Below are 26,773 nucleotides of genomic sequence, written 5' to 3'. Positions count from 1 at the left end.
GGTTATTACTGTAGACAGTATATAAGTAGGTATGCATTAGAGGGGTCAGTTTGGTTATAGGGTTATTACTGTAGACAGTATATAAGTATGTATTAGAGGGGTCAGTTTGGTTATAGGGTTATTACTGTAGACAGTATATAAGTATGTATTAGAGGGGTCAGTTTGGTTATAGGGTTATTACTGTAGACAGTATATAAGTATGTATTAGAGGGGTCAGTTTGGTTATAGGGTTATTACTGTAGACAGTATATAAGTATGTATTAGAGGGGTCAGTTTGGTTATAGGGTTATTACTGTAGACAGTATATAAGTATGTATTAGAGGGTTCAGTTTGGTTATAGGGTTATTACTGTAGACAGTATATAAATATGTATTAGAGGGGTCAGTTTGGTTATAGGGTTATTACTGTGGACAGTATATAAGTATGTATTAGAGGGGTCAGTTTGGTTATAGGGTTATTACTGTAGACAGTATATAAGTATGTATTAGAGGGGTCAGTTTGGTTATAGGGTTATTACTGTAGACAGTATATAAGTATGTATTAGAGGGTTCAGTTTGGTTATAGGGTTATTACTGTAGACAGTATATAAGTATGTATTAGAGGGGTCAGTTTGGTCATAGGGTTATTACTGTAGACAGTATATAAGTATGTATTAGAGGGGTCAGTTTGGTTATAGGGTTATTACTGTAGACAGTATATACGTATGTATTAGAGGGGTCAGTTTGGTCATAGGGTTATTACTGTAGACCGTATATATAAGTATGTATTAGAGGGGTCAGTTTGGTTATAGGGTTATTACTGTAGACAGTATATAAGTATGTATTAGAGGGGTCAGTTTGGTTATAGGGTTATTACTGTAGACAGTATGTAAGTACATGTTGTATTAGAGAGGTCAGTTTGGTTATAGGGTTATTACTGTAGACAGTATGTAAGTACATGTTGTATTAGATAGGTCAGTTTGGTTATAGGGTTATTACTGTAGACAGTATATAAGTATGTATTAGAGGGGTCAGTTTGGTTATAGGGTTATTACTGTAGACAGTATGTAAGTACATGTTGTATTAGAGAGGTCAGTTTGGTTATAGGGTTATTACTGTAGACAGTATATAAATATGTATTAGAGGGGTCAGTTTGGTTATAGGGTTATTACTGTAGACAGTATATAAGTAGGTATGCATTAGAGGGGTCAGTTTGGTTATAGGGTTATTACTGTAGACAGTATATAAATATGTATTAGAGGGGTCAGTTTGGTTATAGGGTTATTACTGTAGACAGTATATAAATATGTATTAGAGGGGTCAGTTTGGTTATAGGGTTATTACTGTAGACAGTATATAAGTATGTATTAGAGGGGTCAGTTTGGTTATAGGGTTATTACTGTAGACAGTATATAAGTATGTATTAGAGGGGTCAGTTTGGTTATAGGGTTATTACTGTAGACAGTATATAAGTATGTATTAGAGGGGTCAGTTTGGTTATAGGGTTATTACTGTAGACAGTATATAAGTATGTATTAGGGGGTCAGTTTGGTTATAGGGTTATTACTGTAGACAGTATATAAATATGTATTAGAGGGGTCAGTTTGGTTATAGGGTTATTACTGTGGACAGTATGTAAGTATGTATTAGAGGGGTCAGTTTGGTTATAGGGTTATTACTGTAGATAGTATATATGTTTTAGAGGGGTCAGTTTGGTTATAGGGTTATTACTGTAGACAGTATATAAATATGTATTAGAGGGGTCAGTTTGGTTATAGGGTTATTACTGTGGACAGTATATAAGTATGTATTAGGGGGTCAGTTTGGTTATAGGGTTATTACTGTGGACAGTATATAGCTAATTTACTACAGGTGTCATTTGGTTTTAGGGTTATAATGAGAAAATGCAAAATGAAGTGTTGGGTATAATGCAGACTTATTTCCATCAGAATGCAGTTTAATTCTGTTCTCATGGCTGACGATTGTTGTTGACAGTAAGTCTTCAGCCTCCCCTGGGACTGTTAAAGCTGAGGAGATGGAAGAGAGGCTCCGTGTCCTGCAGCACCAGAATCGCTTCCTCAATCTGGAGGTGAAAAAACTGGCCAAACTACGACAGACAGAGCGAGAAAGCTTCTTTCAACAAGAGGAGTAAGTTATTTAAGAAATGATTAACGATGATTCGTGTATTGTTGCAGGATATACAACGAGGACGAGGATATTTTGCAATTAAATTAATAACGAAGGCCACAGGCCTGAGTTATTAATTAAAATTGCAAAATATCCGAGTCCGAGTTGTATATCCTGCAACAATACACGAGTCAAAGTTGATTATTTCTATTCTACCATGTACTGTTTAGTTCTGAGATCGACCTCTTTCTAATAGAAAAACAGCAAAGAAACCCCGAGAAAACCTTGTAATTTATTTCTTGAGTATTGCATTATTTGTTGATGAAATATACAGGCAATAGAGTACTTCGATCAAAAGCATCTATCATATGGCATTGATTTTGAAAATTAAAAAAAAAAATTAAAAAGGAAAAAAAGGGGGGCCTCCGTAGGATTCGAACTCGCGTCGTGATAAAAATTTATTGAAAGACTAACCCATTAGCCCACTCGGCTCGTGAGTCACGGCTGTTACAATTTTATATATCTAAAATTCACCTGTTTCATAAGAGGTTACCCTCTTATGAAACAGGTGAATTTTAGATAAAAAAAAATTGTAACAGCCGTGACTCACGAGCGTGTATTATTGGCACGAGCGTGTATTATTGGAAAATAATACATGGTTTTAAACCAATCAAAACTGGCGTTGCATAGCAAACATGGTAGAATAGTAGTTTTGGAAGGCATTCCGGTGTCCTGAAAATTATCATATTCAAATTGATATTATGTGACTTACTGACCAGAAGGGTCCGAAGATGTTTATTGAATTTGGTTTACTTAATATTTTCCATGTCAGTCTTGATAATTTTCCTAAAGAATAGCCCTGATGTGCGATCTATCTCCAACCTACAGGGCGGTGTTATCACACCTGCTCTTGACCGAAAGAAAACCATGGAGGGATCTTTTTCATGTGAGGCCGACATATCTCACAAAGATTGACGCCAGTTTTAAGTTCCATCTAGGTGTTATTTGTTAGTGGTTGTTGGTTAGTATTGGGGCTTTCACAATAAAACATATCTCCACTATTTAATGTCCTCATTCTGTATACCATACCTGGTACAGTGACGATTCGTCAGAATCACTCTTCACTTTCGGACATGTTTTTGATAATTTTTTTTATTATTATATTAAATCATAAGATTAGTTAAGAAATAAAAGGATATGAAACCGGATAGGAAGAATGCAACGGCCAGATTGCCAGACAAGGACTCGAACCCAGGACCTCTGAACTATACACCGATGCTCTAACCATTTGAACTACCTAGCCAGCGGCACTCAGCCCAGTCCAATCCCCAAAATTTCCTCCTCCCTTCAACAAAGTCTTCAACCCAGAACATACACACGAGACCCTTAACCACTTCTGTGGGTATTTAGTTTGCCACAAAATGTAACAGGAGAGGGGAAAATGCAGCGACTAGTCAGGTACTCAAACTCAGGACCTCTAAACTCAAGACGATGCTCGTAAACTATTTGATCTACCTGGCCACTAGCGCTCAGCCCTGAGTCCTGTTCCACTAGTGACTACAGCTACAAGGAGTATGGTCTAGCAGAAAAAGAGTAGTCTTACAGTATAGAAAAGGTGGATTTATGTGAAAATAGGACTATTTGGAGGCATGCATATTATGTACATGTGTATGACAGGGCTCAGAGTTGGTTAAGGGAGATAACTCAAGTTGGAAACTTTTAGATTATTGTACCATGCTTGACAACAAGAATTATTATGTTTATTAGTGCTGGTGTGAAATATTGAATTAGGTTGCTCATTGGTGGGGTTGGAGTTTCCCACTAGTTGGAAGTGCTGATGAAGTAGAAAATATTTTCCTGATATGATTTTTAATTTGTACTTGATGTGTGGTCAACTTTTCCTTTAAATCACTACTAGTCATAAAGAACTGCAATGGATTTTGATCAAATTTGGTCAAAATCATCCCTGGGGAAATCGAAGGGAGAACAATTTTGCATAAATGGTGACTCTTGCCTCTCTTGTGCTTGAGGGGCAGGACCCAAAAACGGGAAAGTCCTTTAAATTGCTACTTAATTGTCATGAACAAGTGAATAGATTTTGACCAAATTTGGTCAGAAGTGTTCTTTGGAAAAAGGAACATGTGTACAATCTACATGTTATACATATTGTTGTTTTAGACGTATACGTGCTCTAGAGGCAGAGATAGAGAAATGGAAAGTGGATTATGTGTCAATCATACGCTCCAGTATCCGGTATCCTGGAGGTGACACGATGGATGAGGCTGAGCTGATACTGTTTGGTGGTGACAGAGTAAGTTGAGAAAATGCTACCGAAGAATCCTGTACAACAGAACATCCAATTAATAAAAAGTTTTGTCTACAAATTCCTTAAACACATAGGATCTATGATATTTCCTCAAAAAATGACTTTAAAGGGGCATTCCTCGGTTCGGACATCAGAAACATGTACAATTTCTATTGATGAAATCTATGTCCGAACGATGATTATATGAGTGTTTGTGCTTAAAAGTAATGAAATGAAATGTACAGGAATAAGGTGTATCGTATACAAATACCATATGTCTTTGCGGTAATTAGTGATACTTCGGGTCGAATTAAGAATTTTCAGGACTTAATACTCGAAGAACTTTGGTTTATCTTGAGAGTAAAACTGCCTTATTAATGTAAAGATTATAACTTTTACTATTTGGAAAAAGTACATATTTTCCAGTAAGTTTAATTTTGACGACCTTAACTTTATTCAAATGAAGGAATGCATGCATGCCCCTTTAAGGAAGATGCTATATAAAAATATAACATTTACAAAATGAAAACAGATTAAATACAATCAAATGTTCTAAATGTGATGACCCTGAAACCTTATAAACCTAATACTCTTTACAGGCTAATATCTAAAAGGGTCTCAGTCAAGAATCAGAATCTCTATAGGGGTTTGGATTGGAAGTTTTTGACAGTTAACATGTATATTGAGATCAATGATAATGATCAGTCATTAATATTTTGTTCAGGATCAAGAGAAATTATTTACCCAGCTGTGAGAAACTCTAGGCAGTTACATGATAATCTTATGTCAGAATTTTTTTCCAGCACCAGAAGCGAATCATCAAACTCCTGGAGGATGCTCGCAAAAGTAATCCTAGCCTACCCACTTATGAAAGGTAGAGTATGTTCTCAGCTTACTCACCTATGAAAGGTAGAGTATGTTCTCAGCTTACTCACCTATGAAAGGTAGAGTATGTTCTCAGCTTACTCACCTATGAAAGGTAGAGTATGTTCTCAGCTTACCCACTTATGAAAGGTAGAGTATGTTCTCAGCTTACTCACCTATGAAAGGTAGAGTATGTTCTCAGCTTACTCACTTATGAAAGGTAGAGTATGTTCTCAGCTTACTCACCTATGAAAGGTAGAGTATGTTCTCAGCTTACTCACCTATGAAAGGTAGAGTATGTTCTCAGCTTACCCACTTATGAAAGGTAGAGTATGTTCTCAGCTTACTCACTTATGAAAGGTAGAGTATGTTCTCATCTAACTCACCTATGAAAGGTAGAGTATGTTCTCAGCTTACTCACCTATGAAAGGTAGAGTATGTTCTCAGCTTACTCACCTATGAAAGGTAGAGTATGTTCTCAGCTTACTCACCTATGAAAGGTAGAGTATGTTCTCAGCTTACTCACCTATGAAAGGTAGAGTATGTTCTCAGCTTACCCACTTATGAAAGGTAGAGTATGTTCTCAGCTTACTCACCTATGAAAGGTAGAGTATGTTCTCAGCTTACTCACTTATGAAAGGTAGAGTATGTTCTCAGCTTACTCACCTATGAAAGGTAGAGTATGTTCTCAGCTTACTCACCTATGAAAGGTAGAGTATGTTCTCAGCTTACCCACTTATGAAAGGTAGAGTATGTTCTCATCTAACTCACCTATGAAAGGTAGAGTATGTTCTCAGCTTACTCACCTATGAAAGGTAGAGTATGTTCTCATCTAACTCACCTATGAAAGGTAGAGTATGTTCTCAGCTTACTCACCTATGAAAGGTAGAGTATGTTCTCATCTAACTCACCTGTGAAATGTAGAGTATGTTTTCATCTAACTCACCTGTGAAATGTAGAGTATGTTCTCATCTAACTCATCTATGAAAGGTAGAGTATGTTCTCATCTAACTCGCCTATGAAAGGTAGAGTATGTTCTCATCTAACTCACCTATGAAATGTAGAGTATGTTCTCAGCTTACTCACCTATGAAAGGTAGAGTATGTTCTCAGCTTGCTCACCTGTAAAAGGTAGAGTATGTTCTCAGCTTACTTATCTATGAAATAGTATGTACATGTATATTTCAGCCTGTTCTTCTCTTATGACAGATATAACTGTTTGTTTGTTGATCAACCTCCTCCTTCCCTGACCATCTCCTACTACAGGTATTTCTGTTGATCAACCTCCTCCTTCCCTGACCATCTCCTACTACAGGTATTTCTGTTGATCAACATCCTCCTTCCCTGACCATCTCCTACTACAGGTATTTCTGTTGATCAACCTCCTCCTTCCCTGACCATCTCCTACTACAGGTATTTCTGTTGATCAACCTCCTCCTTCCCTGACCATCTCCTACTACAGGTATTTCTGTTGATCAACATCCTCCTTCCCTGACCATCTCCTACTACAGGTATTTCTGTTGATCAACCTCCTCCTTCCCTGACCATCTCCTACTACAGGTATTTCTGTTGATCAACATCCTCCCTCCTCAAGCCAGCTCCTCTGACAGCTCTTTTTGTTGATCAGTTTCCTCCCTCCCTCAGCCATCACCTCTTTCATATATTTTTGTTGATCAACCTCCTCCCACCCTGAGCCATCTCATATCATAGCTATTCCTGTTAATCAATCCCCCCCCCCCCCCCCCAGCCAGCTCCTCTGTACATCTTTTACCTGCACTTATGTCCCAAGCTCCCATCAATATCACTTTTTGTGTTTGTATGTAAGTATTTGTCTATAGTGAGTATATGTGTCTTTGTAGTCTGAACAGTGGAGATATCCATGTGGATGTTTATGGATTTAAACATGTGTTTGAGGACCAAGGCCTGCTGCTTCATTATCTGTGTCAGGAGCTCACACATCACTACATCCTACAGGCTGGCCCCTACGAGGACCACCACAGGAAGTGGACACACTTCATGAGGCAGCATGGGAAATCCATCACAAACCATGTATGTATAGGGTCCATCACACCATGTATGTACAGGGTCTATCACAGACCATGTATGTATAGGGTCCATCACAGACAGTGTATGTACAGGGTCTATCACAAACCATGTATGTATAGGGTCCATCACACCATGTATGTACAGGGTCTATCACAGACCATGTATGTATAGGGTCCATCACAGACAGTGTATGTATAGGGTCCATCACAGACAGTGTATGTACAGGGTCCATCACACCATGTATGTACAGGGTCCATCACAGACCATGTATGTATGGGGTCCATCACAAACCATGTATGTACAGGGTCCATCACAGATCTTGTATGTATGGGGTCCATCACAAACCATGTATGAACAGGGTCTGTCACAGACCATGGATATACAGGGTCCATCACAGACCATGTATGTACAGTGTATATCATAGACCATGTATGTACAGGGTCTATCACAGATCATGTACAGTTAAACCTGTTATAAAGGACACATCTATATAAAGGACACTTGTCTACAAAAGACAGACTCATCAGACCCGCTCCTTCCAACTTACTATACAATTAACCTCTGTATAAAGGACACCTGTCTATTAAGGACACTTTTGATATGTCCCTTTGGTGTCCTTTATAGACAGGTTTGACTGTATGTACAGGGTCTATCACAGACCATGTATGTACAGGGTCTATCACAGACAGTGTATGTACAGGGTCTTTCACAAATCATGTATGTACAGGGTCTATCACAAACCATGTATGTACAGGGTCCATCACAGACCATGTATGTACAGGGTCTATCACAGACCATGTATGTACAGGGTCTATCACAGACCATGTATGTACAGGGTCCATCACAGACCATGTATGTACAGGGTCTATCACAGACCATGTATGTACAGTGTCTATCACAGACCATGTATGTACAGGGTCTATCACAGACCATGTATGTACAGGGTCTATCACAGACCTTGTATGTACAGGGTCTGTCACAGACCATGTATGTACAGGGTCCATCACAGACCATGTATGTACAGGGTCCATCACAGACCATGTATGTATGGGGTCCATCACAGACCATGTATGTACAGTGTCTATCACAAACCATGTATGTGCAGGGTCCACCACAGACCATGTATGTACAGGGTCTATCACAGACCATGTATGTACAGGGTCTATCACAGACCATGTATGTACAGGGTCTATCACAGACCATGTATGTACAGGGTCTATCACAGACCATGTATGAACAGGGTCCATCACAGACCATGTATGAACAGAGTCTATCATAGACCTTGTATGTACAGGGTCCATCACAGACCATGTATGTACAGGGTCCATCATAGACCTTGTATGTATGGGGTCCATCACAGACCATGTATTTACAGAGTCCATCATAGACCTTGTATGTACAGGGTCTATCACAGACCATGTATGTACAGGGTCCATCACAGACCATGTATGTACAGGGTCCATCACAGACCATGTATGTACAGGGTCTATCACAGACCATGTATGTACAGGGTCTATCACAGACCATGTATGTACAGGGTCTATCACAGACCATGTATGTACAGGGTCTATCACAGACAGTGTATGTACAGGGTCTATCACAGACCATGTATGTACAGGGTCTATCACAGACCATGTATGTACAGGGTCTATCACAGACCATGTATGAACAGGGTCCATCACAGACCATGTATTTACAGAGTCCATCATAGACCTTGTATGTACAGGGTCCATCACAGACCTTGTATGTACAGGGTCCATCATAGACCTTGTATGTATGGGGTCCATCACAGACCATGTATGTACAGGGTCCATCACAGACCATGTATGTACAGGGTCTATCACAGACCATGTATGTACAGGGTCCATCGCAGACCATGTATGTATGGGGTCCATCACAGACCATGTATGTACAGTGTCTATCACAAACCATGTATGTGCAGGGTCCACCACAGACCATGTATGTACAGGGTCCATCACAGACCATGTATGTACAGGGTCTTTCACAAATCATGTATGTACAGGGTCCATCACAGACCATGTATGTACAGGGTCCATCACAGACCATGTATGTACATGGTCCATCACCGACCATGTATGTACAGGGTCCATCACAGACCATGTATGTACAGGGTCCATCACAGACCATGTATGTACAGGGTCTATCACAGACCATGTATGTACAGGGTCCATCACAGACCATGTATGTACAGGGTCTATCACAGACCATGTATGTACAGGGTCTATCACAGACAGTGTATGTACAGGGTCCATCATAGACCTTGTATGTATGGGATCCATCACAGACAGTGTATGTACAGGGTCCATCACAGACCATGTATGTACAGGGTCTATCACACCTTGTATGTACAGGGTCCATCACAGACCATGTATGTACAGGGTCTATCACAGACAGTGTATGTACAGGGTCTATCACAGACCATGTATGTACAGGGTCCATCACAGACCATGTATGTACAGGGTCTATCACAGACAGTGTATGTACAGGGTCTATCACAGACAGTGTATGTACAGTGTCTATCACAGACCATGTATGTAGAGGGTCCATCACAGACAGTGTATGTAGAGGGTCCATCACAGACCTTGTATGTACAGGGTCCATCATAGACCTTGTATGTACAGGGTCTATCACAGACCATGTATGTACAGGGTCTATCACAGACAGTGTATGTACAGGGTCTATCACAGACCATGTATGTACAGGGTCCATCACAGACCATGTATGTACAGGGTCTATCACAGACAGTGTATGTACAGGGTCTATCACAGACAGTGTATGTACAGGGTCTATCACAGACAGTGTATGTACAGGGTCCATCACACCATGTATGTACAGGGTCTATCACAGACCATGTATGTACAGGGTCTATCACAGACAGTGTATGTACAGGGTCTTTCACAAATCATGTATGTACAGGGTCTATCACAAACCATGTATGTACAGGGTCCATCACAGACCATGTATGTACAGGGTCTATCACAGACCATGTATGTACAGGGTCTATCACAGACCATGTATGTACAGGGTCCATCACAGACCATGTATGTACAGGGTCTATCACAGACCATGTATGTACAGTGTCTATCACAGACCATGTATGTACAGGGTCTATCACAGACCATGTATGTACAGGGTCTATCACAGACCTTGTATGTACAGGGTCTATCACAGACCATGTATGTACAGGGTCCATCACAGACCATGTATGTACAGGGTCCATCACAGACCATGTATGTATGGGGTCCATCACAGACCATGTATGTACAGTGTCTATCACAAACCATGTATGTGCAGGGTCCACCACAGACCATGTATGTACAGGGTCTATCACAGACCATGTATGTACAGGGTCTATCACAGACCATGTATGTACAGGGTCTATCACAGACCATGTATGTACAGGGTCTATCACAGACCATGTATGTACAGGGTCTATCACAGACCATGTATGAACAGGGTCCATCACAGACCATGTATGAACAGAGTCTATCATAGACCTTGTATGTACAGGGTCCATCACAGACCATGTATGTACAGGGTCCATCATAGACCTTGTATGTATGGGGTCCATCACAGACCATGTATGTACAGGGTCCATCATAGACCTTGTATGTACAGGGTCTATCACAGACCATGTATGTACAGGGTCCATCACAGACCATGTATGTACAGGGTCCATCACAGACCATGTATGTACAGGGTCTATCACAGACCATGTATGTACAGGGTCTATCACAGACCATGTATGTACAGGGTCTATCACAGACCATGTATGTACAGGGTCTATCACAGACAGTGTATGTACAGGGTCTATCACAGACCATGTATGTACAGGGTCTATCACAGACCATGTATGTACAGGGTCTATCACAGACCATGTATGAACAGGGTCCATCACAGACCATGTATTTACAGAGTCCATCATAGACCTTGTATGTACAGGGTCCATCACAGACCTTGTATGTACAGGGTCCATCATAGACCTTGTATGTATGGGGTCCATCACAGACCATGTATTTACAGAGTCCATCACAGACCATGTATGTACAGGGTCTGTCACAGACCATGTATGTACAGGGTCCATCGCAGACCATGTACACTGTATGTATGGGGTCCATCACAGACCATGTATGTACAGTGTCTATCACAAACCATGTATGTGCAGGGTCCACCACAGACCATGTATGTACAGGGTCCATCACAGACCATGTATGTACAGGGTCTTTCACAAATCATGTATGTACAGGGTCCATCACAGACCATGTATGTACAGGGTCCATCACAGACCATGTATGTACAGGGTCCATCACAGACCATGTATGTACAGGGTCCATCACAGACCATGTATGTACAGGGTCCATCACAGACCATGTATGTACAGGGTCTATCACAGACCATGTATGTACAGGGTCCATCACAGACCATGTATGTACAGGGTCTATCACAGACTATGTATGTACAGGGTCTATCACAGACAGTGTATGTACAGGGTCCATCATAGACCTTGTATGTATGGGATCCATCACAGACAGTGTATGTACAGGGTCCATCACAGACCATGTATGTACAGGGTCTATCACACCTTGTATGTACAGGGTCCATCACAGACCATGTATGTACAGGGTCTATCACAGACAGTGTATGTACAGGGTCTATCACAGACCATGTATGTACAGGGTCCATCACAGACCATGTATGTACAGGGTCTATCACAGACAGTGTATGTACAGGGTCTATCACAGACAGTGTATGTACAGTGTCTATCACAGACCATGTATGTAGAGGGTCCATCACAGACAGTGTATGTAGAGGGTCCATCACAGACCTTGTATGTACAGGGTCCATCATAGACCTTGTATGTACAGGGTCTATCACAGACCATGTACGTACAGGGTCTATCACAGACAGTGTATGTACAGGGTCTATCACAGACCATGTATGTACAGGGTCCATCACAGACCATGTATGTACAGGGTCTATCACAGACAGTGTATGTACAGGGTCTATCACAGACAGTGTATGTACAGGGTCTATCACAGACAGTGTATGTACAGTGTCTATCACAGACCATGTATGTAGAGGGTCCATCACAGACAGTGTATGTAGAGGGTCCATCACAGACCTTGTATGTACAGGGTCCATCATAGACCTTGTATGTACAGGGTCTATCACAGACCATGTATGTACAGGGTCTATCACAGACAGTGTATGTACAGGGTCTATCACAGACCATGTATGTACAGGGTCCATCACAGACCATGTATGTACAGGGTCTATCACAGACAGTGTATGTACAGGGTCTATCACAGACAGTGTATGTACAGTGTCTATCACAGACCATGTATGTAGAGGGTCCATCACAGACAGTGTATGTAGAGGGTCCATCACAGACCTTGTATGTACAGGGTCTATCACAGACCATGTATGTACAGGGTCTATCACACCATGTATGTACAGGGTCTATCACAGACCATGTATGTACAGGGTCTATCACAGACAGTGTATGTACAGGGTCTATCACACCATGTATGTACAGTGTCCATCATAGACCATGTATGTACAGGGTCTATCACAGACCATGTATGTACAGGGTCCATCACAGACCATGTATGTACAGGGTCTATCACAGACAGTGTATGTACAGGGTCTATCACAGACAGTGTATGTACAGGGTCCATCACAGACAGTGTATGTACAGGGTCTATCACAGACCATGTATGTACAGGGTCTATCACAGACCATGTATGTACAGGGTCTATCACAGACCATGTATGTACAGGGTCTATCACAGACAGTGTATGTACAGGGTCTATCACAGACAGTGTATGTACAGGGTCTATCACAGACCATGTATGTACAGGGTCTATCACAGACCATGTATGTACAGGGTCTATCACAGACAGTGTATGTACAGGGTCCATCACAGACAGTGTATGTACAGGGTCTATCACAGACAGTGTATGTACAGGGTCCATCACAGACAGTGTATGTACAGGTCATACATGGTCATATGACAGTTGATAGATATTTTGTGTTAAACAATATAAGGAACTCATTGTCTTTACTGTTTGAATGTACATGGAGCTGAGTATGTATTGGTTTGAACAGTTTTAAAGGAGCTCTTTTTCAATGTCTTTGTGTTGAATAGTATAAGAAGCCATCTTTTTAATATCTTTGTGTTGAACAGTATAAGGAGTTAAAGACATTGTGCCGTGGAGGTATACCTGACAGATTCCGTAAGCAGGTCTGGCGACAACTCATCTTCTATCGTGTCAAGGACACTATGGATCAGAAGGGCATGTACTATTTTCGGAACCTTTGCAATGCCTTACCTGACTCACCTGTAAGTTACAGTTATATAAACCCCTCCCCTTACCTATCACATCAATGTCTCACCTGTAAGTTACAGTTATATAAACCCTTCCCCTTACCTATCACATCAATGTCTCACCTGTAAGTTACAGTTATATAAACCCTTCCCCTTACCTATCACATCAATGTCTCAATAAACCCTTCCCTTTACCTATCACATCAATGTCTCACCTGTAAGTTACAGTTATATAAACCTTCCCCTTACCTATCACATCAATGTCTCACCTGTAAGTTACAGTTATATAAACCCTTCCCTTACCTATTACATCAATGTTTAGCTTATTAGGTCAGTTTTCAGGCATCGTCTGCTGTCAATTTCTACCCATAGACAATCATTTCACTTTTTTTTGTTTTCCTTCCCCTGAACCAATTCTATCGAGAGTTTTTAAGAATGTTACCTTCTATGGCCATATATATATGTTTATACTAATATTACTATGACTAAGTATATGATCCCTGCACCGATTGGCTCTAAGGAGTAAGGTCAAATGGGGTCTAAATCCAATCCTCTGTTTAAAACCCATATATGGTACATTTAGTGTATCATAATCCCTCTAGATATCCTCAAGATATCCATCTAAATATTCCTCTAAATTTCCCTCTTAATATCCCTCCAGAGATCCCTCTAAATATCCCCAGATATCCCCTAGATATCTCTCTAAATATTCCTCTTTATATCCCTCTAAATATCTCCCTAGATATCCTTTTAAAATTCACTCTAAATTTCCCTCTTACTATCCAACTAGATATCCCTCTAGATATCTGTATAAATATCCCTTGGCTTTACGTTCACTGCTTGGCAGTCAAGGTGAAGTTAATTTGTATTGGTTAAAAAAATGATACTTTTTGTTAGATTTCATTCATTTTCAGTTTGAAATAATTCATACTTTACTAGAATTTTAACCCTCAGAAATGACAGATTAATTAAGTATGAAAAATGTTTAGCCTTCCCCACCCCAGGTGCTGAGAGCCTACCCCAACCTCATGTGACACAACCATTTGGTGTGACTACCAATCTGTCTGGTCCGGCTGCATCCTGAGTCAATGTCTTCACTATACAAACTCTATTCTTTAGGGATTAGGATTATTCTGTATACAAATATGATTTTTTATGAATTTATGTTTTATGTTTCCTTTACGATACAGTTTTCTGTTGTGTTGTTACTGTATTAGTTCTTTTGTCTTTGAAGATGGCATCGTGCTACAGGAAGCAGATATCATTGGATTTGATGCGAACAATGCCTAGCAACACCAAGTTCTCCATGGCCGGATCTAAAGGGGTAAGTATGTACTGCAGTGTAATGGATCTAAGTCTGGTCCAGTGTAATATCTCAGCAAGTCTGTTTCAGTGTAATACATCTCAGCAAGTCTGTTTCAGTGTAATACATCTCAGTAAGTCTGGTCCAGTGTAATACATCTCAGCAAGTCTGGTCCAGTGTAATATCTCAGTAAGTATGATCCAGTGTATTATCTCAGCAAGTCTGATCCAGTGTAATATCTCAGTAAGTCTGATCCAGTGTAATATCTCAGTAAGTATGATCCAGTGTATTATCTCAGCAAGTCTGATCCAGTGTAATATCTCAGTAAGTCTGGTCCAGTGTAATACATCTCAGTAAGTCTGATCCAGTGTAATATCTCAGTAAGTCTGATCCAGTGTAATATCTCAGTAAGTCTGATCCAGTGTAATATCTCAGTAAGTCTGGTCCAGTGTAATATCTCAGTAAGTCTGATCCAGTGTAATATCTCAGTAAGTCTGGTCCAGTGTAATATCTCAGTAAGTCTGATCCAGTGTAATATCTCAGTAAGTATGATCCAGTGTAATATCTCAGTAAGTATGATCCAGTGTAATATCTCAGTAAGTCTGGTCCAGTGTAATATCTCAGCAAGTCTGGTCCAGTGTAATATCTCAGTAAGTCTGGTCCAGTGTTATATCTCAGTAAGTATGATCCAGTGTAATATCTCAGTAAGTATGATCCAGTGTAATATCTCAGTATGTCTGGTCCAGTGTAATATCTCAGTAAGTCTGATCCAGTGTAATATCTCAGTAAGTCTGGTCCAGTGTAATATCTCAGTAAGTCTGATCCAGTGTAATATCTCAGTAAGTCTGGTCCAGTGTAATATCTCAGTAAGTCTGGTCCAGTGTTAATATCTCAGTAAGTATGATCCAGTGTAATATCTCAGTAAGTCTGATCCAGTGTAATATCTCAGTAAGTCTGGTCCAGTGTAATATCTCAGTAAGTCTGGTCCAGTGTAATATCTCAGTAAGTCTGATCCAGTGTAATATCTCAGTAAGTCTGATCCAGTGTAATATCTCAGCAAGTCTGGTCCAGTGTGATATCTCAGTAAGTCTGGTCCAGTGTAATATCTCAGCAAGTCTGGTCCAGTGTAATATCTCAGTAAGTCTGGTCCAGTGTAATATCTCAGCAAGTATGAATTATACAATGGATTCACCATAATCCAATGCTCTAATGACATACTGTGTCTAGTTAGTTATTTTATACCTGTTTATATCAGGACTGGTGTTGTTTACCTTTTAGATTATGGACCTCCAGGATGTGTTGCTGGCCTTCTGTGTACACAATCCAGCTATTGGTTACTGTCAGGGCATGAACTTCATTGTAGGCATGGCACTTCTCTTCATGGATGCCCATGATGCCTTCTGGTAAGTCTTTCTTTTTTATATGAATTCTCGACAGTAGTCCACATAATCTTAATTCTGGTCAGTGGTCAATGTAGATCCGAATTATAGTCAGCAGTCGATCCACGTATATCTGAATTCTGGTCAGTAGTCCACGTATAGATCTGGATTTTGATCAGCATTCACGTAGATTTAAATTCTAATCAGAACTGCATTTTTTTGGTCACCTGAGACAAGGAATAGCCCCAGATGACCCATTGTGATCACTTTTTGTCCCACGTTATGTGTCATAAACAATCTACATTTTAACTTCTCAGTAACCAAGAGACCTAGAGTTATGATATTGGGGCAGTAGAATATTGCTGGGATAAAGGACTATTAATGTTGTTTAAATGATTACCTTAATTGACCTACTTTCAAGGTCACAAGGATCAAATAGGCTAAAATCTTTAAATGGCTTCTCAATAACCAAAAAGCACAGAGACCTGATATTGGGTCAGTAAAGCATGCTTGGTGGTAAGACTTCCAAGTTTGCTCAAATGAATTTCTTTGACCTATTTTCAAGGTCACAAGGTCACATGTGTTAAATTCTTTAAAAAGCTTTCTCATTAATCAGGAGGCTCAGAAACCTGTTATTGGATCTGTAACATGCTGAAATGATATGGGCTTCAAAATTTATTTAAAACAATAAACCTAGCCTACTCTGATACTTAAATAAAGTGGTAATCAGATTTGTATCTACATAATTGACTTAGATTCTTAAAAGTTGCATTAGAAGCAGGTAAGCAGTAGAGGTCCATTTGGCCTCTTGTTGAAGTTTGTTACCAGGTAGCCATATTGAAGGTTTGTTTAAGCTCACCCAGGTGAAGGATCATATTAAATGAATCATTACTATGTTGCAGGATTTTAAAACTTGATTTTAATTTTTAAACAGGATGCTGGTGGCGTTTACAGAACAGTTTTTCCAGAAACACTACTTTGACCACAATCTCATCGGGGCCCAGTCTGACCAACATGTCTTCAAGGACATCTTGGCTGAGAAACTGCCACATCTCAATCGCCACCTAGATAGTATCGATATTGAGATTTCTACTGTCACACTTAACTGGTTCCTGGCTATCTTCTTTGATGCTGTGCCATTCCAGGTAAATCAAATTGATTTTTTACTCCTTCAAGGTAAGCTGACTTTGTCAATAACTTTTGTCCTTCTAGGTAGGATGAGTTTGTCTTTGACTCAGTGTCCTTCTAGGTAGGATGAGTTTGTCTTTGACTCAGTGTCCTTCTAGGAAGGATGAGTTTGTCTTTGATTCAGTGTACCTTCTAGGTAGGGTGAATTTGTCTTTTAATCAGTGTCTTTCTAGGTAGGGTGAATTTGTCTTTGATTCAGTGTCTTTCTAGGTAGGGTGAATTTGTCTTTTACTCAGTGTACCTCTAGGTAGGATGAGTTTGTCTTTGGCTGTCCTTCTAGGAAGGATGAGTTTGTCTTTGACTCAGTGTCCTTCTAGGAAGGATGAGTTTGTCTTTGATTCAGTGTCTTTCTAGGTAGGGTGAATTTGTCTTTTACTCAGTGTCTTTCTAGGTAGGGTGAATTTGTCTTTGATTCAGTGTCTTTCTAGGTAGGGTGAATTTGTCTTTTACTCAGTGTACCTCTAGGTAGGATGAGTTTGTCTTTGGCTGTCCTTCTAGGAAGGATGAGTTTGTCTTTGATTCAGTGTCTTTCTAGGAAGGATGAGTTTGTCTTTGACTCAGTGTACTTCTAGGCAGGGTGAATTTGTCTTTGACTCAGTGTACTTCTAGGTAGGGTGAATTTGTCTTTGACTCAGTGTACTTCTAGGCAGGGTGAATTTGTCTTTGACTCAGTGTACTTCTAGGTAGGGTGAATTTGTCTTTTACTCAGTGCCTTCTAGGTAACATGGGTTTGTCTTTGACTCAGTGTACTTCTAGGTAGGGTGAATTTGTCTTTTACTCGGTGTCCTTCTAGGTAGGGTGAGTTTGTCTTTGGCTGTCCTTCTAGGAAGGATAGGTTTGTCTTTTACTCAGTGTACTTCTAGGCAGGGTGAATTTGTCTTTGACTCAGTGTACTTCTAGGTAGGGTGGATTTGTCTTTGACTCAGTGTACTTCTAGGTAGGGTGAATTTGTCTTTTACTCAGCGCCTTCTAGGTAACATGGGTTTGTCTTTGACTCAGTGTACTTCTAGGTAGGGTGAATTTGTCTTTTACTCGGTGTCCTTCTAGGTAGGGTGAGTTTGTCTTTGGCTGTCCTTCTAGGAAGGATAGGTTTGTCTTTTACTCAGCGCCTTCTAGGTAGGATGGGTTTGTCTTTGACTCAGTGTACTTCTAGGTAGGGTGAGTTTGTCTTTGACTCAGTGTCCTTCTAGGAAGGATGAGTTTGTCTTTGATTCAGTGTCTTTCTAGGAAGGATGGGTTTGTCTTTTACTCAGTGTCTTTATAGGTAGGATGGGTTTGTCTTTGACTCAGTGTACTTCTAGGTAGGGTGAATTTGTCTTTGACTCAGTGTACTTCTAGGTAGGGTGAATTTGTCTTTTACTCAGCGCCTTCTAGGTAGGATGGGTTTGTCTTTGACTCAGTGTACTTCTAGGTAGGGTAAATTTGTCTTTTACTCAGCGCCTTCTAGGTAGGATGGGTTTGTCTTTGACTCAGTGTCCTTCTAGGTAGGGTGAGTTTGTCTTTGGCTGTCCTTCTAGGAAGGATAGGTTTGTCTTTTACTCAGCGCCTTCTAGATAGGATGGGTTTGTCTTTGACTCAGTGTACTTCTAGGTAGGGTGAATTTGTCTTTTACTCAGTGTCTTTCTAGGTAGGGTGAGTTTGTCTTTGGCTGTCCTTCTAGGAAGGATAGGTTTGTCTTTTACTCAGCGCCTTCTAGGTAGGATGGGTTTGTCTTTGACTCATTGTACTTCTAGGTAGGATGAGTTTGTCTTTGACTCAGTGTACTTCTAGGTAGGATGGGTTTGTCTTTGACTCAGTGTCCTTCTAGGTAGGATGGGTTTGTCTTTTACTCAGTGTACTTCTAGGTAGGGTAAATTTGTCTTTTACTCAGTGTACTTCTAGGTAGGGTGAATTTGTCTTTTACTCAGCGCCTTCTAGGAAGGATGGGTTTGTCTTTTACTCAGTGTACTTCTAGGCAGGGTGAATTTGTCTTTTACTCAGCGCCTTCTAGGAAGGATGGGTTTGTCTTTTACTCAGTGTACTTCTAGGTAGGATGAGTTTGTCTTTTACTCAGCGCCTTCTAGGAAGGATGGGTTTGTCTTTTACTCAGTGTACTTCTAGGTAGGGTGAATTTGTCTTTTACTCAGCGCCTTCTAGGAAGGATGGGTTTGTCTTTTACTCAGTGTACTTCTAGGCAGGGTGAATTTGTCTTTTACTCAGCGCCTTCTAGGAAGGATGGGTTTGTCTTTTACTCAGTGTACTTCTAGGTAGGGTGAATTTGTCTTTGACTCAGTGTACTTCTAGGTAGGGTGAATTTGTCTTTTACTCAGCGCCTTCTAGGTAGGATGGGTTTGTCTTTGACTCAGTGTACTTCTAGGTAGGATGAATTTGTCTTTTACTCAGCGCCTTCTAGGAAGGATGGGTTTGTCTTTTACTCAGTGTACTTCTAGGTAGGGTGAATTTGTCTTTTACTCAGTGTACTTCTAGGTAGGGTGAATTTGTCTTTGACTCAGTGTACTTCTAGGTAGGATGAGTTTGTCTTTGACTCAGTGTACTTCTAGGTAGGATGGGTTTGTCTTTTATTCAGTGTCCTTCTAGGTAGGGTGAGTTTGTCTTTTACTCAGTGTACTTCTAGGTAGGATGAGTTTGTCTTTGACTCAGTGTACTTCTAGGTAGGGTGAATTTGTCTTTTACTCAGCGCCTTCTAGGAAGGATGGGTTTGTCTTTTACTCAGTGTACTTCTAGGCAGGGTGAATTTGTCTTTTACTCAGTGTCCTTCTAGGTAGGGTGAATTTGTCTTTTACTCAGTGTACTTCTAGGTAGGGTGAGTTTGTCTTTTACTCAGTGTACTTCTAGGCAGGGTGAATTTGTCTTTTACTCAGCGTACTTCTAGGTAGGGTGAGTTTGTCTTTGGCTGTCCTTCTAGGAAGGATAGGTTTGTCTTTTACTCAGTGTCCTTCTAGGTAGAGTGAGTTTGTCTTTTACTCAGTGTACTTCTAGGTAGGGTGAGTTTGTCTTTGACTCGTTGTCCTTATAGGTAGGGTGAGTTTGTCTTTGACTCGTTGTCCTTATAGGTAGGATGAATTAATCTTTAACTTGGTGTCCTTATATGTAGGATGAGTTTGTCTCTAACTCTGTGTCCTTATAGGTAGGATGAGTTTGTCTTTAACTCGGTGTCCTTATAGGTAGCCCAAGTTTATTATTCCATGCAGCTGTAATATATAGCTGTAATATATGACATGAAGAGTCTCACAATTTACAGTATGAGGAGATATTCACACAGTTTACAGAGTAGAGGATATACCTGGCATAGATGAAGAGGGCATGTAGAGCTATGGGATATGTACAGGTAAAGGATACGTACAGGAAGATTATATGTACAGGTAGAGGATATGTACAGGTAGGGGATATGTACAGGTAGGAGATATGTACAGGTAGGGGATATGTACAGGTAGAGGATATGTACAGGTAGGAGATATGTACAGGTAGATGATATGTACAGGTAGGGGATATGTACAGGTAGGGGATATGTACAGGTAGGAGATATGTACAGGTAGGAGATATGTACAGGTAGGAGATATGTACAGGTAGGAGATGGTAGATGATATGTACAGGTAGATGATATGTACAGGTAGAGGATATGTACAGGTAAGGGGATATGTACAGGTAGAGGATATGTACAGGTAGGAGATATGTACAGGTAGATGATATGTACAGGTAGGGGATATGTACAGGTAGGGGATATGTACAGGTAGGAGATATGTACAGGTAGGAGATGGTAGATGATATGTACAGGTAGATGATATGTACAGGTAGAGGATATGTACAGGTAGGGGATATGTACAGGTAGGGGATATGTACAGGTAGATGTTATTTACAGGTAGAGGATATGTACAGGTAGAGGATATGTACAGGTAGGCAATATGTTAGGGACCATGTATAGATGTGCATGCATGTTTGCTTGTATTTCTTTTTTTTCCATACATTTTGGTTGCCATGGAAACCAGCTAGGTTGCTATATACAGTTGTTTGTGTATAAATCTAACCAAAAGAAGCTCTATTATTGGAGAAATCTTGTTTAAACTATACTCCTATTGTGAATAATTAAAAATCAAACTACATGTACACAGAAATATAAGGGACCATATGTAGATATTCAGCCCCCAGTATCAGTTGCTGAAATCTGTGAAATATACAAGCTTACAATTCTAGTTACGTCTGACATAATTAACAAATTAGGACACCGTGTAAGAGGCTGACAGTAACAGCTATGTATAAAATAAAATAGGTATGATGATGGTGGGTGGTAACACTTCAATGATCAACTCCACACAGCCGTTCTATATTATCAGTAAGCTGTGTCCTATCACATATGTTAGTATGTTAATGACTTGTGATGGTTCAGTTCTGTGACTTGAAAGTATTTTAATTTAGAAACAAAGATAGTTTATCTAGGATTGGACAGCTTGGGTTTCTAATTAATTTCCCCAAGACATTCACCAAACCAACGCTAAGAGATACCCACTCACCCACCCCTACAGTAGTCAGTAGGTACCCACTCACCCACCCCTACAGTAGTCAGTAGGTACCCACTCACCCACCCCTACAGTAGTCAGTAGATACCCCACCCCTACAGTAGTCAGTAGGTACCCACTCACCCACCCCTACAGTAGTCAGTAGATACCCACCCCTACAGTAGTCAGTAGGTACCCACTCACCCACCCCTACAGTAGTCAGTAGGTACCCACTCACCCACCCCTACAGTAGTCAGTAGATACCCACTCACCCACCCCTACAGTAGTCAGTAGATACCCACTCACCCACCCCTACAGTAGTCAGTAGGTACCCACTCACCACCCCTACAGTAGTCAGTAGATACCCACTCACCCACCCCTACAGTAGTCAGTAGATACCCACTCACCCACCCCTACAGTAGTCAGTAGGTACCCACTCACCCACCCCTACAGTAGTCAGTAGATACCCACTCACCCACCCCTACAGTAGTCAGTAGATACCCACTCACCCACCCCTACAGTAGTCAGTAGATACCCACTCACCCACCCTACAGTAGTCAGTAGATACCCACTCACCCACCCCTACAGTAGTCAGTAGATACCCACTCACAAACCTCTACACTAACTTCTATAGATTTTACTACTTTGAAAACATACACATTTTCTAGTAAGTTTTATTTTGAAGACAAACACTTTATTCAAACAAAGGAATGCCCTTTAATGATAATTTGTGCACTAATTTCTAACACACTGTTTGGTTTGATGTTAATTTGTACACTAAGTTCTAACCCACTCTTTGGTTTAATGATAATTTGTACACTAACATCTTACTAAGTTTTTGATTAAATGGTAATTAATTTTGCAAGCAAACTTCTTTTAACCCACTGTTTAGTTTAATGATAATTTGTACACTAACTTCTAACCCACTGTTTAGTTTAATGATAATTTGTACACTAACTTCTAACCCACTGTTTAGTTTAATGATAATTTGTACACTAACTTCTAACCCACTGTTTAGTTTAATGATAATTTGTACACTAACTTCTAACCCACTGTTTAGTTTAATGATAATTTGTACACTTACTTCTTACCCACTTTTTGGTTAAATGGTAATTAATTTTGCACACAAACTTCCTTTAACCCACTCTCTAGTTTACTGATAATTTGTACACTAATTTCTAACCCACTCTTTGGTTAATAACTCTCTGATGTTCTAACCATAAAGTGCCAATAAGATAGTTTGTAGGTCAGTACTGACACCTCACAGTGTAATCTCCTGCTGGTAAGCCTAATTGATTTTATGTGTATTTAAACCATTGGTGTATTATCTATAGACCTCCCTGTCACTGACAGCCACACTATACCCCTAAACAGCTGGCTATACTCAGGAACAGTCTCTAGCTTTTTATGTAGTCTTGGACTTGAGTTGAGTATTGCCCCAGTATTTTTATAGTCTGGGACTTGAATGTTGTCCTAGTGTGTATGTAGTCTGGGACTTGAATGTTGTCCTAGTGTGTATGTAGTCTGAGACTTGAGTGTTGCCCCAGTGTGTATGTAGTCTGAGACTTGAGTGTTGCCCCAGTATGTATGTAGTCTGAGACTTGAGTGTTGCCCCAGTGTGTATGTAGTCTGGGACTTGAGTGTTGTCCCAGTGTGTATGTAGTCTGACACCTGAGTGTTGTCCCAGTGTGTATGTAGTCTGAGACCTGAGTGTTGCCCCAGTGTGTATGTAGTCTGAGACCTGAGTGTTGCCCCAGTGTGTATGTAGTCTGGGATTTGAGTGTTGCCCCAGTGTGTATGTAGTCTGGGATTTGAGTGTTGCCCCAGTGTGTATGTAGTCTGGGACTTGAGTGTTGCCCCAGTGTGTATGTAGTCTGGGACTTGAGTGTTGTCCCAGTGTGTATGTAGTCTGAGACTTGAGTGTTGCCCCAGTGTGTATGTAGTCTGGGACTTGAGTGTTGCCCCAGTATGTATGTAGTCTGGGACTTGAGAGTTGCCCCAGTGAGTATGTAGTCTGGGACTTGAGTGTTGCCCAGTGTGTATGTAGTCTGAGACCTGAGTGTTGCCCCGGTGTGTATGTAGTCTTAGACTTGAGTGTTGCCCCAGTGTGTATGTAGTCTGAGACTTGAGTGTTGCCCCAGTGTGTATGTAGTCTGGGACTTGAGTGTTGCCCCAGTGTGTATGTAGTCTGAGACCTGAGTGTTGCCCCAGTGTGTATGTAGTCTGAGACTTGAGTGTTGTCCCAGTATGTATGTAGTCTGGGACTTGAGTGTTGTCCCAGTGTGTATGTAGTCTGGGACTTGAGTGTTGCCCCAGTGTGTATGTAGTCTGAGACCTGAGTGTTGTCCCAGTATGTATGTAGTCTGGGACTTGAGTGTTGTCCCAGTATGTATGTAGTCTGAGACTTGAGTGTTGTCCCAGTATGTATGTAGTCTGGGACTTGAGTGTTGCCCCAGTGTGTATGTAGTCTGGGATTTGAGTGTTGCCCCAGTATGTATGTAGTCTGGGACTTGAGTGTTGCCCAAGTGTGTATGTAGTCTGAGACTTGAGTGTTGCCCAAGTGTGTATGTAGTCTGAGACTTGAGTGTTGCCCCAGTGTATATGTTGTCTGGGACTTGAGAGTTGCCCCAGTGAGTATGTAGTCTGAGACCTGAGTGTTGCCCAGTGTGTATGTAGTCTGAGACTTGAGTGTTGCCCAAGTGTGTATGTAGTCTGGGATTTGAGTGTTGCCCCAGTGTGTATGTAGTCTGGGATTTGAGTGTTGCCCCAGTGTGTATGTAGTCTGAGACCTGAGTGTTGCCCCAGTGTGTATGTAGTCTGAGACTTGAGTGTTGCCCCAGTGTGTATGTAGTCTGGGATTTGAGTGTTGCCCAGTGTGTATGTAGTCTGAGACTTGAGTGTTGCCCCAGTGTGTATGTAGTCTGAGACCTGAGTGTTGCCCCAGTGTGTATGTAGTCTGGGATTTGAGTGTTGCCCCAGTGTGTATGTTGTCTGAGACCTGAGTGTTGCCCCAGTGTGTATGTAGTCTGAGACTTGAGTGTTGCCCCAGTGTGTATGTAGTCTGGGACTTGAGTGTTGCCCCAGTGTGTATGTAGGCTGAGACCTGAGTGTAGCCCCAGTGTGTTTGTAGTCTGGGACTTGAGTGTTGCCCCAGTGTGTATGTAGTCTGGGACTTGAGTGTTGCCCCAGTGTGTATGTAGTCTGAGACCTGAGTGTTGCCCCAGTGTGTTTGTAGTCTGGGACTTGAGTGTTGCCCCAGTGCATATGTTGTCTGGGATTTGAGTGTTGCCCCAGTGTGTATGTAGTCTGACACCTGAGTGTTGCCCCAATGTGTATGTAGTCTGACCTGAGTGTTGCCCCAGTGTGTATGTAGTCTGAGACCTGAGTGTTGCCCCAGTGTGTATGTAGTCTGACCTGAGTGTTGCCCCAGTGTGTATGTAGTCTGGGACTTGAGTGTTGCCCCAGTGCGTATGTTGTCTGGGATTTGAGTGTTGCCCCAGTGTGTATGTAGTCTGACACCTGAGTGTTGCCCCAGTGTGTATGTAGTCTGAGACCTGAGTGTTGCCCCAGTGTGTTTGTAGTCTGGGACTTGAGTGTTGCCCCAGTGCGTATGTAGTCTGGGATTTAAGTGTTGTCCCAGTTGTGTATGTAGTCTGGGACTTGAGTGTTGCCCCAGTGTGTATGTTGTCTGGGACTTGAGTGTTGCCCCAGTATGTATGTAGTCTGAGACTTGAGTGTTGCCCCAGTGTGTATGTAGTCTGAGACTTGAGTGTTGCCCCAGTGTGTATGTAGTCTGGGACTTGAGTATTGCCCCAGTGTGTATGTAGTCTGGGATTTGAGTGTTGTTCCAGTTGTGTATGTAGTCTGGGACTTGAGTGTTGCCCCAGTGTGTATGTTGTCTGGGACTTGAGTGTTGCCCCAGTATGTATGTAGTCTGAGACTTGAGTGTTGTCCCAGTATGTATGTAGTCTGGGACTTGAGTGTTGCCCCAGTGTGTATGTAGTCTGGGACTTGAGTGTTGCCCCAGTGTGTATGTAGTCTGGGACTTGAGTGTTGCCCCAGCGTGTATGTTGTCTGGGACTTGAGTGTTGCCCCAGTGTGTATGTTGTCTGGGACTTGAGAGTTGCCCCAGTGAGTATGTTGTCTGGGACTTGAGTGTTACCCCAGTGTGTATGTAGTCTGGGACTTGAGTGTTGCCCAGTGTGTATGTTGTCTGGGACTTGAGTGTTGCCCCAGTGAGTATGTAGTCTGGGACTTGAGTGTTGCCCCAGTGTGTATGTTGTCTGGGACTTGAGAGTTGCCCCAGTGAGTATGTTGTCTGGGACTTGAGTGTTGCCCCAGTGTGTATGTTGTCTGGGACTTGAGAGTTGCCCCAGTGAGTATGTTGTCTGGGACTTGAGTGTTACCCCAGTGTGTATGTAGTCTGGGACTTGAGTGTTGCCCAGTGTGTATGTAGTCTGGGACTTGAGTGTTGCCCCAGTGTGTATGTAGTCTGGGACTTGAGTGTTGTCCCAGAGTGTATGTAGTCTGGGACTTGAGTGTTGCCCCAGTGTGTATGTAGTCTGGGACTTGAGTGTTGCCCCAGTGTGTATGTAGTCTGAGACTTGAGTAGAGTGTTGCCCCAGTGAGTATGAAGTCTGGGACCTGAGACCTGAGTGTTGCCAAACTTTGTTGGTGATTTGCTCTGAGTTGAGGCTGATGATGTGAGTACTGCACCATGTTTGAAGTTTGTGAGTACTGCT

At 41.3% G+C, this 26,773-nt stretch overlaps 1 protein-coding gene across 1 annotated transcript in view; it reads left to right on the top strand.

Annotated features, from left to right (window-relative positions):
- The window catches only part of LOC117343169, an 86,728-nt gene that overhangs the window by 26,815 nt on the left and 33,140 nt on the right, over positions 1–26,773 (top strand). The window contains exons 12-19 of the mRNA XM_033905506.1: positions 1,974–2,126; positions 4,284–4,416; positions 5,214–5,284; positions 7,133–7,322; positions 13,528–13,683; positions 14,903–14,992; positions 16,250–16,374; positions 17,285–17,495. Of these exons, the coding sequence (XP_033761397.1) occupies positions 1,974–2,126; positions 4,284–4,416; positions 5,214–5,284; positions 7,133–7,322; positions 13,528–13,683; positions 14,903–14,992; positions 16,250–16,374; positions 17,285–17,495 (1,129 nt within the window). The remainder of the gene's footprint in view (positions 1–1,973; positions 2,127–4,283; positions 4,417–5,213; positions 5,285–7,132; positions 7,323–13,527; positions 13,684–14,902; positions 14,993–16,249; positions 16,375–17,284; positions 17,496–26,773) is intronic.

Source organism: Pecten maximus, chromosome 2, assembly GCF_902652985.1.
Source record: "Pecten maximus chromosome 2, xPecMax1.1, whole genome shotgun sequence".
Lineage (NCBI taxonomy): Eukaryota > Metazoa > Mollusca > Bivalvia > Pectinida > Pectinidae > Pecten > Pecten maximus.
The sequence above is the reverse complement of the archived record's forward strand: the minus strand, read 5'-3'. Positions and strand labels throughout refer to the sequence as shown.